Genomic DNA, 14606 nt, shown 5'->3' on the forward strand with positions numbered 1-14606 from the left:
CTGTCTCACGAACTCATAGGGCTGGACATTTGGAAGAATGTCCAAAGCAGCTGCCCCGTTTTATACTCCCAGCAGAGGGTATAGGGGTTCCAGTTTCTCCACCGACACTTATTACTACTGGTCTTTTTATTATTTTACAGGTTTTTTTTTTTTTAATTTATTTGAGAGAGAGAGAGAGAACAGGAGGAGTGGTAGAGGGAGAGGGAGAAGCAGACTCCCTGCTGAGCAGGGAGCCCGATGCGGGGCTCGATCCCAGGACCCCGGGATCATGACCCGAGCTGAAGGCAGATGCTTAACCGACTGAGCCACCCAGGTGCCCCACCACTGGTCTTTTTAAAACCATCTTAGTGGACGTGGTCTTGGCTTTTTCAGAAATGTTTTTATATCCTATATGTGTATGTCTAAAGAAGCTACTGCTCAGTTTTGCTCGCTTTCGAACTTCATATAAAGGGTGTCGTTACGGTACATATTCTTCTGGGACTTGCTTTTTCCACTCCGAGGGATGCTTCTGATACTCTTGATGCCTGTAGCTGTGGTTCATTCATCGGTATTTCATTGTGTCCCACCGCACATACCATATATCCTGCATCTGTTTATTTGTCCCTTGTTGTGTTGTGGGCATTTGGGTTGATTCCATTTTATTATTTCACAAACTGGCACATTCTCCTACGGGTCTGATGCTGCACAGGGAAGAGCCTGTTCCAAAGAGACAGAATGCTATGTTGGAGAGCGTGTGACGGTTTGAATTGACAGATAGCTCCTAACTGTGTTGCAGAGTGGTTACGTTTTCCAAGTGGACCCTGGCAGTGGAGGAGAGAGATCATTCATTGGCATCCCTAGTGTTGTTAGGGATCCTCATGTCTGCTGATTGACTAGACGCACATGTACATCATCCCTTCGAGGCTCTGATTGGCATCCCTCTGATTCCTCTGAGGTCAAGCATCACTTCATATATTTATAGATGCCATGTCCCTCCGTGCAAGATGCCTGGCCATATCTTTCCCCCATTTTCCTAGTGAGTTGCTTATTCTTTTCATATTGACTTGTAAGAATTCTTTACATATTCTTGATACTAATCCTTTGTGGGTTGCATGTACTGCAGATATCTTGTCACAGCTGCTGGCATGTCTTTTCACTCTCTCGACCATGTTTGTTGATGAAGGGAAGTTCATTGTGTTCTAATCTGATGTCACAATCTTTGTGTCGTGGGTGGTTGGCTCTTTTGAGGTCTTGTTTTTTAGTAAGTCCTTCTGTACCCCCAGAAGAAAAGACATTTTCTTCTAAGGCTTTCACAGTTTTGTTTTTGACTTTAAGTCTTAACCTGTCTGGGTTTACTTTTACGAAGATTCGAAGCTACCGTGTATGGTAGTGCAGGTTGTGCACTGCCCAACTCCAGGAGGGCTGGACCGTTCCTATCAGCCCTGGCAGGGTGAGTCAGGGACCCAGCCCTTTTCCTATATGGAAAGCCAAGTTTTCCAGCCCCATTGATTGAATAATCTCTTCCTGTGTCAGAGTTCCAAATACACCTGTCTGTTTCTGGATTCCCTCGGTCAGCAGGTATTAACGGGCCTTCATACTCACATTCGTAAGCGATCGACTCGGTCACATGAAATACGCTAAATGGTTTGAGAGCAAGCCTGCCTCCTACCGTCAAACCGCTACCAGCAGATTATCTCCTGGGAGACTTAAAATTTTATCTTATGCCCCAAGGATAAATGCTTCCAGTACTGGCCGGCAGAGGGCTCAGTGACTCATGGCGAGATAACAGTCGAGATAAAAAGCGACACGCTTTCGGAAGCCATCAGCATGCGGGACTTCCTGGTCACCTTCAAGCAGGTATTGTCGCCAGAGCGCTGGACGCTCCCGTAGACAGAAGGCCCCGCAGCGCCCCTCAGGGTCTGCTTGCGATTGTCCGGGATGTCCCGTTCCTCCAGCCTTTTCGAACTGGTGCGTTCGTATCCGCGGTCAGTGCGGTGAACAGGGAGCCGTGTTATCAAGGGGCAGATCTCCTCTACCGTCCGGACCTCCGTGGTCACGTGTCTCCTTGCTGGAGCACGAGGGTGGGGGAGCGGAGTGACCGACTCCAAGAGGCATTCCACGGCCACCAACACCCCGCTCAGGAGAAGTGGCAGCGGCGGGGGAGGGGGCGGGAGGAAGAAGGCGTGTGGATGAAGCCACAGAGGCCTCTCCAGACTTTTTCAGAGCCTCTGGGGGGCATGAGGGGTCCTGGCTTCTTAAGAAGGAGACGCTCCTGTTCTCTCAGCGAAGCTGCCAGGATCCCTCATGTGTCCGGCGGGCCCTGCCAGGGGCTCCGGGGACCATCCCCTGCATATCCTGCTTCCCCCTCAGAAGGAAATTCTGCCGCCTTCCGCTCTGGGGTGCACACGGCCCACAGACAGCCTGGCCAGGACCCTCAGGCCAGCCACACGGGGACTGTGCTGGCTGTGAAGGCCCCAGGAGGAGCCCGAGCCTGGGCCCTGGTTCGCGGGAGGGTGGGTGGGCTTGGGCCTGGTCCTGGGTGGTCGGGGTTGTGTGAGCAGAAATGCCCTCTCCTGCCTGCAGCCCCTGGCCCACCAGGAGGAGCAGACCCGCATGGTCCGCCAGTTCCACTTCCATGGCTGGCCCGAGGTCGGGATTCCGGCCGAGGGCAAAGGCATGATCGACCTCATCGCAGCCGTGCAGAAGCAGCAACAACAGACGGGCAACCACCCCATCACCGTGCACTGCAGGTGAGCGGCCCAGGGCCCGGGGCGCCCCTCCTGGTGGGGTAGATGCAGACCCCGCGCCCAGGGTGCTTCTCCCAGCCGCGGCATTTCCCTAGACTCTACTTTTAACTTTCCCTTGCACAGCTAGCTTTACGTGCGTAAATGTCATCTTAGATACATGCAGGAGACGTTGTGGGAGGAGGAGCAAGGAAGTGACCCAAACACATCTCCACGAGGCTTTTGAAGTCCTCCAAAAACCTGCTGAGCACGGGTCAGACAGACCCACTCCCGAACTTCAACGGCTTGCATGGGTGGTTCTGGCCCTGGCAGATGTGCCCACCCCTCCCTATCCTCTCCCCGGGTCCTCGGGGATCCAAGTCATGCTACAGCACATCCTCACGGCAGACAGACTTTCTGGAGGCCCCCGAGGATGTCCAGGCTGGGACTGCTACCAGAGGCCTGCAGCCCCACTCCGGCCCCAAGCCTCTCAGCCCAGCTCCCAAGTCAGGCGCCAGGGAGGCCAATGGAGGGACGTGCTCGGTGCGGAATGCCTGGGGGCAGTGGGGCATCCCCAGCAAGGACCTTGATAAGCAGTGTTGCAAGGGTGAAAGGGTGAATCTGGCCAAATGTAAAGACCTGCCAACTCAGGGCCCTTCCGCGCTGACTCAGCTCTGGTCACTCCAACCCCTGGCCGGCCGCCATCCCAAAGCTCTCCCTAGCAGGAGTTTGGGGTATTTTCATTCTCGGGGTGCTCATCTGCTTCTGAAGCTGCACTTCTATTTCTTCTTCCACACGTGACTTGCACTGTTTGTTGTGACTGCCACTGGCCCCGCCCCACCCACCCCTTAGAGCTGCCAGGGCCTCAGCTGACCTTGGAGGGTTTGGAACTCTTTGCCTGGGACCGGCCTCGGCGCACTTCGGGCCTGGCCAGCAGGTGGAGCACCGGCCTCGGTTTTCAGTTCCTGGGGGGGCTTTGTAGGAGTCATTTGGAATAAACTAGAAAGAGTTCCTCTGTGTTCTGCCTCCACAGACCCAGACGGAGTTTAGCACACGGAGGGCACCAGGGAGTCAAAGGTGAACAAAGTCCCACAAGGGCAGATGTGGGGACAGTCGTTGAAATAGGTCAGGAGCCTTAGAATCAGCCCACCCTCAGGCCTCTGGGCCTGGAGGGCTTTCTGGAAGAAGCCAGCCAGACCTGCCCACTTTAGGCCTGGTTGCTTGGCTCTCCTGAGGGTGTCTGAGCTCTGCTCTTGTAGGGTTTATCCAGTGTATCAAGAAAATGATCCTCTTAAGGGAAGTGGACCCAGATCTTCTTTGCTGGGAGGTGTCCCTTATCTAGTCTTTACTGGCAGTGACTGCCCCCTGTCTTAACCTCACACCTTATGAACCAGCACCTCTCAGAAGGCGGTCCCTCGCACAGAAGGAGAGTCTAGACAGAGATGACCTCTCCCTAGTCCCAAACCAGGAGGGTCTGCATTTCTGACAAGTCCCCAGGCGATGCTGATGCTGCTGGTCCTGGGGACCACACTCTGAGAACCAGCGGTCTACACCAGGCGGGGGGAACATGGTTGCCCTAGCTTGAAAGTTTGTAACCGGTCTCGATCCAACTCAAGAGATACCCTTCTGCTGTAACTGGACAAGTGTTTTAGGAATTTCATGTTTGCTGACTCTCGCTCAGTATAGATGATCATTAGAAACCCAAACTTTGATCACTTTCAGTGATGATGGCTTTGCGCTGATGTGTAGAGCTGAGCTGTGGGCTGTCCCTTTCTCATCCCCACGGGTGCGTTTGGTTATCTGCATTAAGCACTTTTCCTCCCCAGTGCTGGAGCCGGGCGAACAGGTACATTCATAGCGCTCAGCAACATTCTGGAACGAGTAAAAGCCGAGGGCCTTTTAGACGTATTCCAAGCTGTGAAGAGTTTGCGACTTCAGAGACCACATATGGTGCAAACCCTGGTAAGAAATGGAGCCATGGGGACATTTCTGGAAGGGTCAAGAATTGTCTTACATTGAATTTGGTGTCTGTTTCATTCAAGGAGCTCGAGTGTGTGGGGAGGGAGGAGGGTGAGCTTCCCAAGGGAAAGAGCTCATGGTACTCTTTGCAGTGAAGCTCTATGGACCCCCTTCCTTCCTTGTCTCTGCTGGGGACTGTCCCCTGGGCAGGACACGGGAGGAGGGGCACACTCGTGGCTTTAGACTGTGAGACCCCTTGGACAGATGCACTGATGATACCAACTTTCTGTGTCCAAGTGACTCTTCCACCATATTCTGGCGCCGTTCTCTTTCATCCTGTGACAGATCCACACACTTTCTGGTTTGCAGAAGGCGTGCCTCCTCGCAACCGTGGTGATTGTTCTACCCCAATAAGTGCGATTTCAGAAACTGTTATAACCCATCATTTCTCTCCGGTCTTCCTGTTTTTACATTTGCCCTCCCTGTCCACTCACTCTGCATGGCTAACAGGATCCCGACTCCAGCAAGTATAGAAGGTGGCAGGAGAGCCTTCCACAACCTTCCCATCGCAGGGGAAGCCCAACTGCTAGAACCACCGGAGTGCAGCGGGGTTCGCCTCCCGCCCCCAGGCTGGGCGGGAGCACGGATCTCACCCCGACGGCACACTAGCCGGGCCTGGAGAGAGTTCATATTCCTCCATTGCCAGCTGCCCTTAAGCTTTCTGGGGGTGGGACCCAGGCAGGCATTGACATATTTAAAGCCCTCCCTGTGGTCCCAAAGTGCAGACAGGTTTGAGAACCACTATGAGTAAAGGAAACAGGGTGCCTGCTGGCTCCCCACACACCTTGCCCCACGTGCCCCTCTTGGGCCCGGGCCGTGACTGAGAGCAGAAAGGAGATGGCCCTCATCCCAGCACAGGCAGTCCTTCTTGCTAGACCTCTGGAAGATGCTAGAGAGGTCCTTCTAAAAGTCATGCCTGCCTCCCGATAGCTAATACCTCCTAGGGGCATCACAAACGTGAATGACTTTGGGCATGGAAAACACAGAGGCAGACCCCTCCATGGGGGATTTTCTAGATCAAAATAATAATAATGAATAGGAACACCCTCCAAAAAAATTCCTTTTTTAATTCTGAGCCAGACTCTCTCAGCTCCTTTCCTGACTGTTCTTAAGTCCACTACAGGCTTCCCCAGGTAGCGGTTGTAGCTTTTGTCCTGCCCCCGGTTAAATATAAAAGCTAAGCCATGGCGTTCCTTTGATGCTCGGGCTTCGGGCTGTCATCCCAAATGCATGGCTGGCCCCCATCATGGCTCTGCAACCTCGAACAAGCTCCTTCCACTTTCTGGACTTTAGTTCCTTATCTGTGGAAAATGGGGTGATGGCCCCTGCCTTTAGTCGATGTGCACATTGGCTTTATGTATGTCCGTCAGTGGCCCCACGAGTGCCTGGCCAGGGAGGCGCCCTTGTCTGGCTCAGCATACAAACACTTCCTTGGTTTTGAAGGGACCTCAGCTCTCATAAATTCATCTGGTCTGGCCCATGTATCCTATCTCCAAGAGCCTCTCCATCCGAACGCCCCCTGACTCAGCTCTGCTCTTCCCACTGCCGCCTCTCGCCGGACCCCTCCCTGGGAAGCTGCCCGTGGCTGTCATTTAGCCCGTGTCTGTGCTCTCTGTTCCGGTGACACCGTTTAACAGAGGGTTTATAACCTGACTTTGAAAGTCAGCAAATTGCTGGCCACTCTGCAAGACTCCTGAGATAGGCTTTAGGGCAACTGGCATTCCAAGGCTAAAAGTGTGTGTGGTTTTTTGTTTTGTTTTGTTTCCTGGGAGCTTTGTGCCTTGATCGGAAATGTCTGTGACCTGAGGTGTGGCCCATGTCATCCCAATAAATTGCCAAAATACATGCCATTGATCCCTGGCCACCAGTGACTTGGACTCAAGACACAGTGTGGCTGGGTCGTGGTTTGCTCTTGTGTTTCCTGCTAAAACAGAGAGTGATTAATGGCGTCTCCACCTCCTGCCTGATTGGAACCACTTTGACATGTGGCTGAAGTACCTTCCAAATACTGGGAGAGAAGCCGGGAGGGGCTGGCGGCCACACTGGGTTTCTCTGGCTTCCCAGACCCCTCACTTGAGGGCCCAACTGCCATTGCCATGACTCAGCCAGTGATGTCTAGGGTCTGCAAGTAACCAGACCCTGTTACTTGAGAGGCAGGTTAGCTGCCGTCTGTTGTTACTCAAAACTTCGGGGTCCACTCCCCATCTGCCCATTGATCGTCATGCACACAGTTTTCCAAAATCTCTGGCAACTGCCGTTGGCTCCATCTTTTACGTGTCTTCCCATGGAGTGCCCACTATTGGCGACACCGTAGGCCCCGTGTGGCCGCCCCTCTATCCACCCACTGCCCTGGCTCCCAGCCTTACCCCCTCCAAGATCCCCGAGGAGGACAAGAGTCAGATGATGTGCAGCCATGCTTTAATGAGTTAAATGCCTTAGACAGAGAGAAGGCAATATTCTTCTGAATTCTAGTAAAATTTATATAAAACAATGTCCCCTTTTTAGAGTAAACTTAGGTTTAAAAATAGCCTAGAGGTTCATCTTTCTAAACTTCCATAGATTACTTGTTTGTTCATTGTGAAGTTTATCTGAAGTTCAGTATTCTGACTTTTCTCATTGTCATTTCAAAAATACCTGTTTTCCAGTTTAAATATGAAAACTGAAGGCCTTTTACTCAGACTACCCTAAAATATGCCAAGTTGAAACTAAACATTGACATTTTCTATATAAAACAACAGCTTTAGGGGCACCTGGGTGGCTCAGTCGGTCGAGCATCCGACTCTTGGTTTCGGCTCAGGCCATGATCTTAGGGTCCTGGGATCAAGTCCTGAGACGGGCTCTGCGCTCAGTGGGGAGACTGCTTGAGATTCTCTCCCTCTGCCCCTCCCCACCCTGCTCGCTCTCTCACTTTCTCTCTCTCTCTCAAATAAATAAAATCTTAAAATATAACAATAACAAAAACAACAAAAATCCAGCTTTATTTGGAAGTGCCAAAAAAGTAAATGTTATAACCGGTCACACTGTTTCATGTCTTCTTTTTAAATGTTTCTCCTAATTAAATTAATGGATTTTTAAAAAAATATCACTTTAACGTCTTTTTTTTTTTTTCCAGGAACAGTATGAATTCTGCTACAAAGTGGTACAAGATTTTATTGATATATTTTCTGATTATGCTAATTTCAAATGAAAATTCCTGCCTTAAAATATTTTTTAATTTAATGGTCAGTATATTTTATAAAAATCATGTTAATTTATTTCATAGTTGACATTAATACCCATCCTAATTTCTTTGTATATATTTTGTTATGCTTTAAAGGCCACCAGCTATAAAGTCATTAAATCTTAAATACCCCTTTTAAAAACTGGAATAATATATTAAGGTCAAGTAATATCCTATAAAATATATTTCTGCTAATATCAGTAATTATTTTAATTTTGCATCAGGTTCATCACATCATTGAATTTCACACATGCAGCACCTCTAAATGTTAAAAATCTTAGTATGCAACATGTGCTTATGCAGGAGAGTAAACACAAAGCCCGCTATTAAGAAAGCGGTCAAGGACTCAAAAATCAGTTGAAAATTCTCTTTCCTGACACTGATTTTACAGCCCCGAGCAGTGGCATTTTGTGGAAGGTAAAATGTTCACGAGGATACACTGTAAATAGGGAATTCTGTGAAATCCTCTGTTGCAACTCATGTGGTTGATTTTTACATTTTGAAGATCAAAGACTCTGCAGCCTGAATGCAGGTGTAAAACACGTTAGCGTCGCTGGTGGCTGTAGAGTGAGACTTAAACATGCGTTTACTCAAGGCTGGGTCCTTGCTGCCTTGGCTAGAAGAGGGGAGATGTAGGCGCCGGGGGTAAGGTTCGCCCACGGCTTTGGGTACAGCGCAACCAGCTCGCGGGCTGTGCTCCCACGTAGCCCCTTGCTGTCCGTCTGTCTGGGTGTTTGACGCAGATGACCAGCTGCCTTTCTCACCCTCACCTCCCACTCTGCCCCCGCCGCCCAGCTGGTCTTGAGCTCTCCTAGAGCCTCAACACCAACCACTCCCCAGTCCTAACGTTCAGATAAAGCCGAACATCCAACTCACACAGCTGCAAGGAGCACGCGCTTAGGGAGAAAACCACAAGCAATTATGCTTTAAACTTTCTGAGAAGCATTTTGGTATTTAAAAAAAAAAAATCTTGTAAAAGCTAAGATTGTTTGTAAGAAAAGAAATCTTAAAATCTAGATTTATATGTTTTTTTTTAAAGTCCCACTCCCCAATATTTAAATAAAAGAAAAAGAGAGAGAAATCCTTAAATCTAAAGGCTAACTTATTTTTGAATGGAAATACTACTGAGACCTTTGACACTGGGTAATAACGATCTCACTGCCAGACAGGATTGGTTAGTGGGGCAAAAAAAAGGGGGGGGGGGAGGATGAATGTAGAAAAGTTTAAGGACAGTGATCTTTCTGTGGCCATACGGTAGCAGATGAGCAGATGAGCACAATATAAAAAAAAAAAAGACACCTGCTCCGACTTACTAAAAGCATTTAACATGTGCATTTGGGGTACATTTGTTTTTTGTTTTTGCTTTTTAAAAGAAATATAAAGGCCTTATTTGACATTTCCGCTGAGAAGTGATTGTACCCTCCTATTGCACTATTCATCCGGTGTCCGTCCCTGGTGTGCACAATGCAAACCCAAGGCTGGTTACATGCGGATAGTAGCCTCGCGTAATCAAGCCTCCGCTGCTCCTCTGAGCCCCACCCCAGGGTAAGAGGAGGTGCCAGCAGGAAGGGCAGAAGCACAACTTTGTGACTGCTGCCACCCCCCACCCCCACCCGCCAGCCGCATCCCTGGGCTACACACGCACTGCTGAATGCATCCCTCTCTCCTTCCCAGTACAGTGAGAATGCATTGGGGTCGAGGAGGAAAATGGAGGGAATTTTGCAAGACTCACCAGCTGGTCCCATATGTTTTCATTGTTAAAACCCCAAGTCCAGAGCCTTTCTTTGACTGAAGGAGAAGAGAGAGAACCAAGCTTTCATTCGGCACCAAACCCTGGAAACCGAGCCGGCTAGTTGTGGTGAAGGTAACTAAAGTCAAAGTCAGGGAATGGGTTTGGGTCTAATTTAGGAACCCTCATTAGAATCTGTCAGGCCTTTTAGTGGCCACCTGGCATCTCTTGGATGGAGACTAAGATCAACCTTAGCCGGGGTACCTTTGGGAAAGTGCCCCGTGTGTGTTCTTCCGTCTCCTGTGCCCACTGCAAGCATCCTGGCACCTGCTGTAGCCCTTCCAATTCTGGAGACAAAGCAGAAGCCACTGTCCCTTGGAGGCACTGGCCTTTCTGGGGGCCTGGGAACTGTAGCCTCATGGCCTCTGCCCATGCCCCTGCACCCAGTCCAAGGCCCCCTCCGGTCCAAACAGTCTCTTTGGGCACTTGGGGACTGGCCGCCCTATCTGTGCCAGCCAAAAAGCTGACCTCTTCTTCCCCCTCGGTCAAAGTAGGTCCATTGTACATAACAAACCATACCACGTTGACGGCACCAACGCCGCCGTCCTTCCTGTCACGTTTTTGTATGTTGCATGCGGTTGCATTCAAATGCCAAATAGCGATTAGGAGCCTACCGTTCTGATCGACAAGCTGTACGGTCACTGTGTGACTCACTTTACTGTCTCTCTCCACGTGCTAGACGAATGAAGAATGCATACCAGTGTTTTAAAAGGTATTTTTATGTGTTTTTAAAAACTTTTTAAAATGAGCCTGACATGTCTGTTTCAGCATTCCGAGACATGCCCATGTTATTTTTAAAATGTGTGATTACTGATAATTTTGTTTAACTCAGTTGTGTTTAATTTATGTGCAATCTTTATAATATATGTATATGTATTCCCAGTTTCAACTATCATATTTTCTTTTATTACATCTATAATTTGATCTTGCTCTGATTATAATGCCAGTGAATGTTGCTGAATTCTTTGTATATGCAAATTGCAAGATCTAAAACATTCTGATGCAAGGATAAATCTTTACTTTGACTTCCAGCCTGTGTCTCTTTCTTCCATGAAATCTCTTCATTGCATTCGAACTGTGCCTTACATCCTTTTAGACAAGACATTCATTAGGAGGTAGACATTGAGTTATGTAGACAATTAATTTAGGACTTCTAACATCTAGCTCAGCCCTGGCAGGGAAACAGCCCAGACACTGGGCATGGTGGCTGGGGGTTGGCCCCAGCTCCCAGCTGCTCTTCAGAAGGCGTGACCTGCGTGTGCAGCACAGAGTAATAACTCGCCCTTCTGGGAGCCTGTGCTCCTACTGGAATCCAAACAGGGATCTGTGCTCTGAGCAGTGGCTTCTCGGAGTCCCCAAGGAAGATGACAGAATGCTTAAAGTCCACAGCCAGGTGGAATCAGAAAGTCCTTCCAACACTGCTTTGCCTCCTAAAATCTGAAACCCTGTTAGATCTCCCTTTGCACATGCATATGTCTCTGGTCATCCCCAAATCTCTCTCTGCACCCCTCCACCTTCACTTCCTTCCCAGGCCCACACACCGACGTCCTCTTTCAGATATCCCAGGGCTAACGTGGAATTTAAACATATGCTTCTTATTATTTGTATTTATTAATAACTTTTATGAGGCTTGTTATATTTGCTAAAATGGATGATTTCATAACCTTTTATATCCCTTTCCCTCTCCTCCTACCCCCAAATATCACCTGCTATGAAATGCCATTTGCTCCTATGGACCATTTAATTACTGGGTGTTCCTTACGGGTCTGTCTGCATGTCTGCATGTCCCTTATCGGCTCTAGGTACAGCAGGACCTGGGATAAAGGGACTAGAGAAGTGTAGGTGCAGACGGGGGAGGTTTGGGAGATGGATGGTGGGGGCAAGAATGGGCATCAACCAGACAACCGAGGACCAGGGGACTCAACCAATCTGACCAAGACCACAGCCTCAGAAAAGGAAGAAACATCAGGCCAGCCGCAGGGGTACCCCCCCCCCCATCAAATGGAAACATTCAAACATGCCTTCACATGCTAATGACCTCAGACAGACTTGCAGGTTAGTGAGCAGGTTAGCCAACAGCCGAAGGAGCTTAGCGCCTCCTAGGATTGAATGGCGTGGATTAGGAAGGCGGTGTATGCCTTCTACCAGGCTACATGGCATTTCCGAGCACCGAAGGACTCAAGGGTGAGATACATCTGAACCTTGGAGAATTAATATATGAAAACTTTGCATCTTAGAAGTGACGAAACAGGTCCCCTCTATGCAGTTGTGTGAATCGCCCTTTTGTTCAACGTTCTGTCTTAGCATCTGGCCATGTCCACACGCATGCAGCTTCCTCAGCTGCCTTTAAAGGGCTACTTCGTATTCTCCAAACCTCACAGACTCTGATGGTCATTCCTCCATCATGGACATTGGCTTGCATCCTCCAGTGTCGGGACGAAAACACCTGCATGCACGTGCGTTTGCTCTCGGGTACCAAGTACTTCTCCAGGAGAGCTTCCTAGGGGTGGAGTTCCTGGGCTATACACATTTTAATATGTATCATCTTAATTATCAGTAGTAACTGCCAAGTTGCCAGAAGATGGCCTAACTCGTTTACCGCTGGTGCTGCAGCTGGTTCCTGTTTGCCTCTGCATCACTAACCCTGGATACGAGCAAACCTCTTAGTTTTTGCAAAACCTAGAAGCAAAAAAGTCATACTTCATTTCAACTTGCATTTCCCTAACTTGCAGTGGGTCGAGCATCTTTTCACCTTTTATTTTTTGTATTTTATCTGTGATTCACCAATTCGGATTTTTTATCCAGCTTCCAAATTTTTTATCCATTTCCAAAAAGTCACTTGACTTTTTCTCGATTTATTGTGATTCTTTTTATCACAAGACACCCAACCTTCTGTTACTCAGATTAGAAATATTTCCCTTCAATACTTTATAGAAGATCGTCACTGATGGCTGTTTAAACCCCTCGTCCGGGAAACTTGGGGACTCACTAGCTTACAGATTGGGTTGGTGAGAATGAGGCTGAGTCTGCCCAACAGCAGGGCCCTCTGGGGCCCAATAAACATACCAAATAGATCTTTCATTCCTACGAAATCATGGTGGAGACACGAGGAGGGGCTTTGTGCGAACAAGTCACGGGCATTCTGTCCTTTGTAAAGAGCACCATTCACGAACTCCCAGTTTACAGATTACTGGATGCTCATGTGCCAGCACTGGAGGTGCCAAGATGGGGAGGACCATGCCCCTGCCCTCAGAGGCCTGGTCTCTCTGCACGGCCCTGGAATCCGGGGAGGGGGCCTGGAACTGCGTCCAGGAAGACGATTCAGTGGCTCACCTAGAGGAAACTCCTAGATAGTATCCCAGCCACGTATCTTGACTCATTGTTAGTGAAGAGGTAGCCTTTGCTTTATGGAGTTGACATCCGCGATGTAGTCCCCCCGTGACAACCTGGGAAGCTTCCACCCGGTGAGTGCGGGGCAGTCGAGTCCCAGGTTCCCCGTCCTGACTTGTGTGTAAGATTGAGGGAGCCTTCCCTTCCTTTCTTACTCAGCCCCTCCAGGTAGGGATAAAGTCCAGACACACGCAGACACCTGACAGCCTTGCTCTACCTCCCGACAGAACACCTCCTCCCCGGGACAAGCGCACTCACCGCGGGGTCCCACCCCCGGGACCCCACCCCCAGGACTTGCTCACACGTTCTCTCCCAGGATCTAGATCATGCTCCAGCGGCCAAAAGGCTGAGTCTGGCAGGCCTGGGTCAAATCCTTGTCCCTGGACCCACCGCTTCCGCCCAGACTGATCAGATATGGTCGGGGGCCCAGGGGTCCCCTTCTCTATGTATGAGGGCTGTTCCCGCAGGGCTAATGCGACGGCTCACCGGCCAGGGGAGCCAGGGGAAGAGTTGCGGTCCCACCACGTCGGAGTCCTAGAGACGCAGACATGCTGGCGAACAGGGCCCTCTGACTCAGCCCCGGTCTGTGGCTCCCCGGTCTGTGGCTCCTGTTTTTGCCTCCGTCCCCCCCACCCTTCCTTTAATAAAAAGCCTATGGGTTTTAAAATGTCACTTCACAGACAGCTGGTCGGCCACGTCATGTGGCTGGGGCCACTGGAACGTGCTGGTGGACCCCTGGTCTGCCCGTTGTGAAGGACAGAGCTTCGTGCTAGCAGACGAGGCTGACTCCCAGGTAGTGCGCTGGTTTCCCCGGAGCCATGTGCCACAGATTAGCCCAGGAGGCCCCCGGAGCAAGGGGTGGGGGCCACGCCGGACCGGGAAACCGGGGAGCCAGGCTTCCTGGAGGAGCCTCACCAGAGCCAAGCTCAGGCCTGGAGGTTACCGTCTATGAAGCAGGAAGGACATGGGGAGAGTCTCAGGCAGAGAAAAGTGCAGTGTGTGTGTGTGTTAGGAGTACTGTTTGTATGTGTATGTATGTTTGCATGAGGGTGTGTGTGGGAATACGTGTTACTATGATGTGTACATGTGTGCATAGGAGTATGTGTGTAGGATTGTGTGTGTGTTAATAGGAGTGTGCACGTGTGCAGTACGTGTGTGTGTGTGTTCTAGGAGTGTGCACGTGTGTAGTACATGTGTGAGTGTGTGTTACTAGGACTGTGCACGTGTGTAGTACGTGCATGTGTGTTACTAGGAGCGTGCACGTGTGTAGTACGTGCGTGTGTGTTACTAGGAGCGTGCACGTGTGTAGTACGTGTATGTGTGTGTGTTACTAGGTGTGCATGTGTGCAGTACGTGTGTGTGTTACTAAGTGTGCACGTGTGTAGTACGTGTATGTGTGCGTTACTAGGAGTGTGCACGTGTGCAGTACGTGTGTTACTAGGAGTGTGCACGTGTGTAGTATGTGTGTGTGTATGTTACTAGGAGC

The 14606-nt window shown here is 49.9% G+C and overlaps 1 protein-coding gene across 9 annotated transcripts in view; it reads left to right on the forward strand.

Moving 5' to 3' along the window:
* PTPRE (protein tyrosine phosphatase receptor type E) overlaps positions 1-10755 on the forward strand; it is a 150497-nt gene extending 139742 nt beyond the window's left edge. For 8 of the 9 annotated variants that reach the window (XM_054508465.2, XM_045879069.3, XM_054508467.2 and 5 more), the window contains 4 exons: positions 1711-1836; positions 2563-2729; positions 4529-4664; positions 7834-10755. In XM_054508465.2, the coding sequence (XP_054364440.1) occupies positions 1711-1836; positions 2563-2729; positions 4529-4664; positions 7834-7908 (504 nt within the window). In that variant the 3' untranslated portion in view covers positions 7909-10755. The remainder of the gene's footprint in view (positions 1-1710; positions 1837-2562; positions 2730-4528; positions 4665-7833) is intronic. The other variant, XM_064595461.1, reaches the window with a different exon arrangement.
* The last annotated feature ends 3851 nt before the right edge of the window (positions 10756-14606 follow it).

This window comes from Mirounga angustirostris, unplaced genomic scaffold (assembly GCF_029215605.1).
Source record: "Mirounga angustirostris isolate CCGP_5_RB_7025 unplaced genomic scaffold, mMirAng1.0.hap1 SCAF_6, whole genome shotgun sequence".
NCBI classification, from domain to species: Eukaryota; Metazoa; Chordata; class Mammalia; order Carnivora; family Phocidae; genus Mirounga; species Mirounga angustirostris.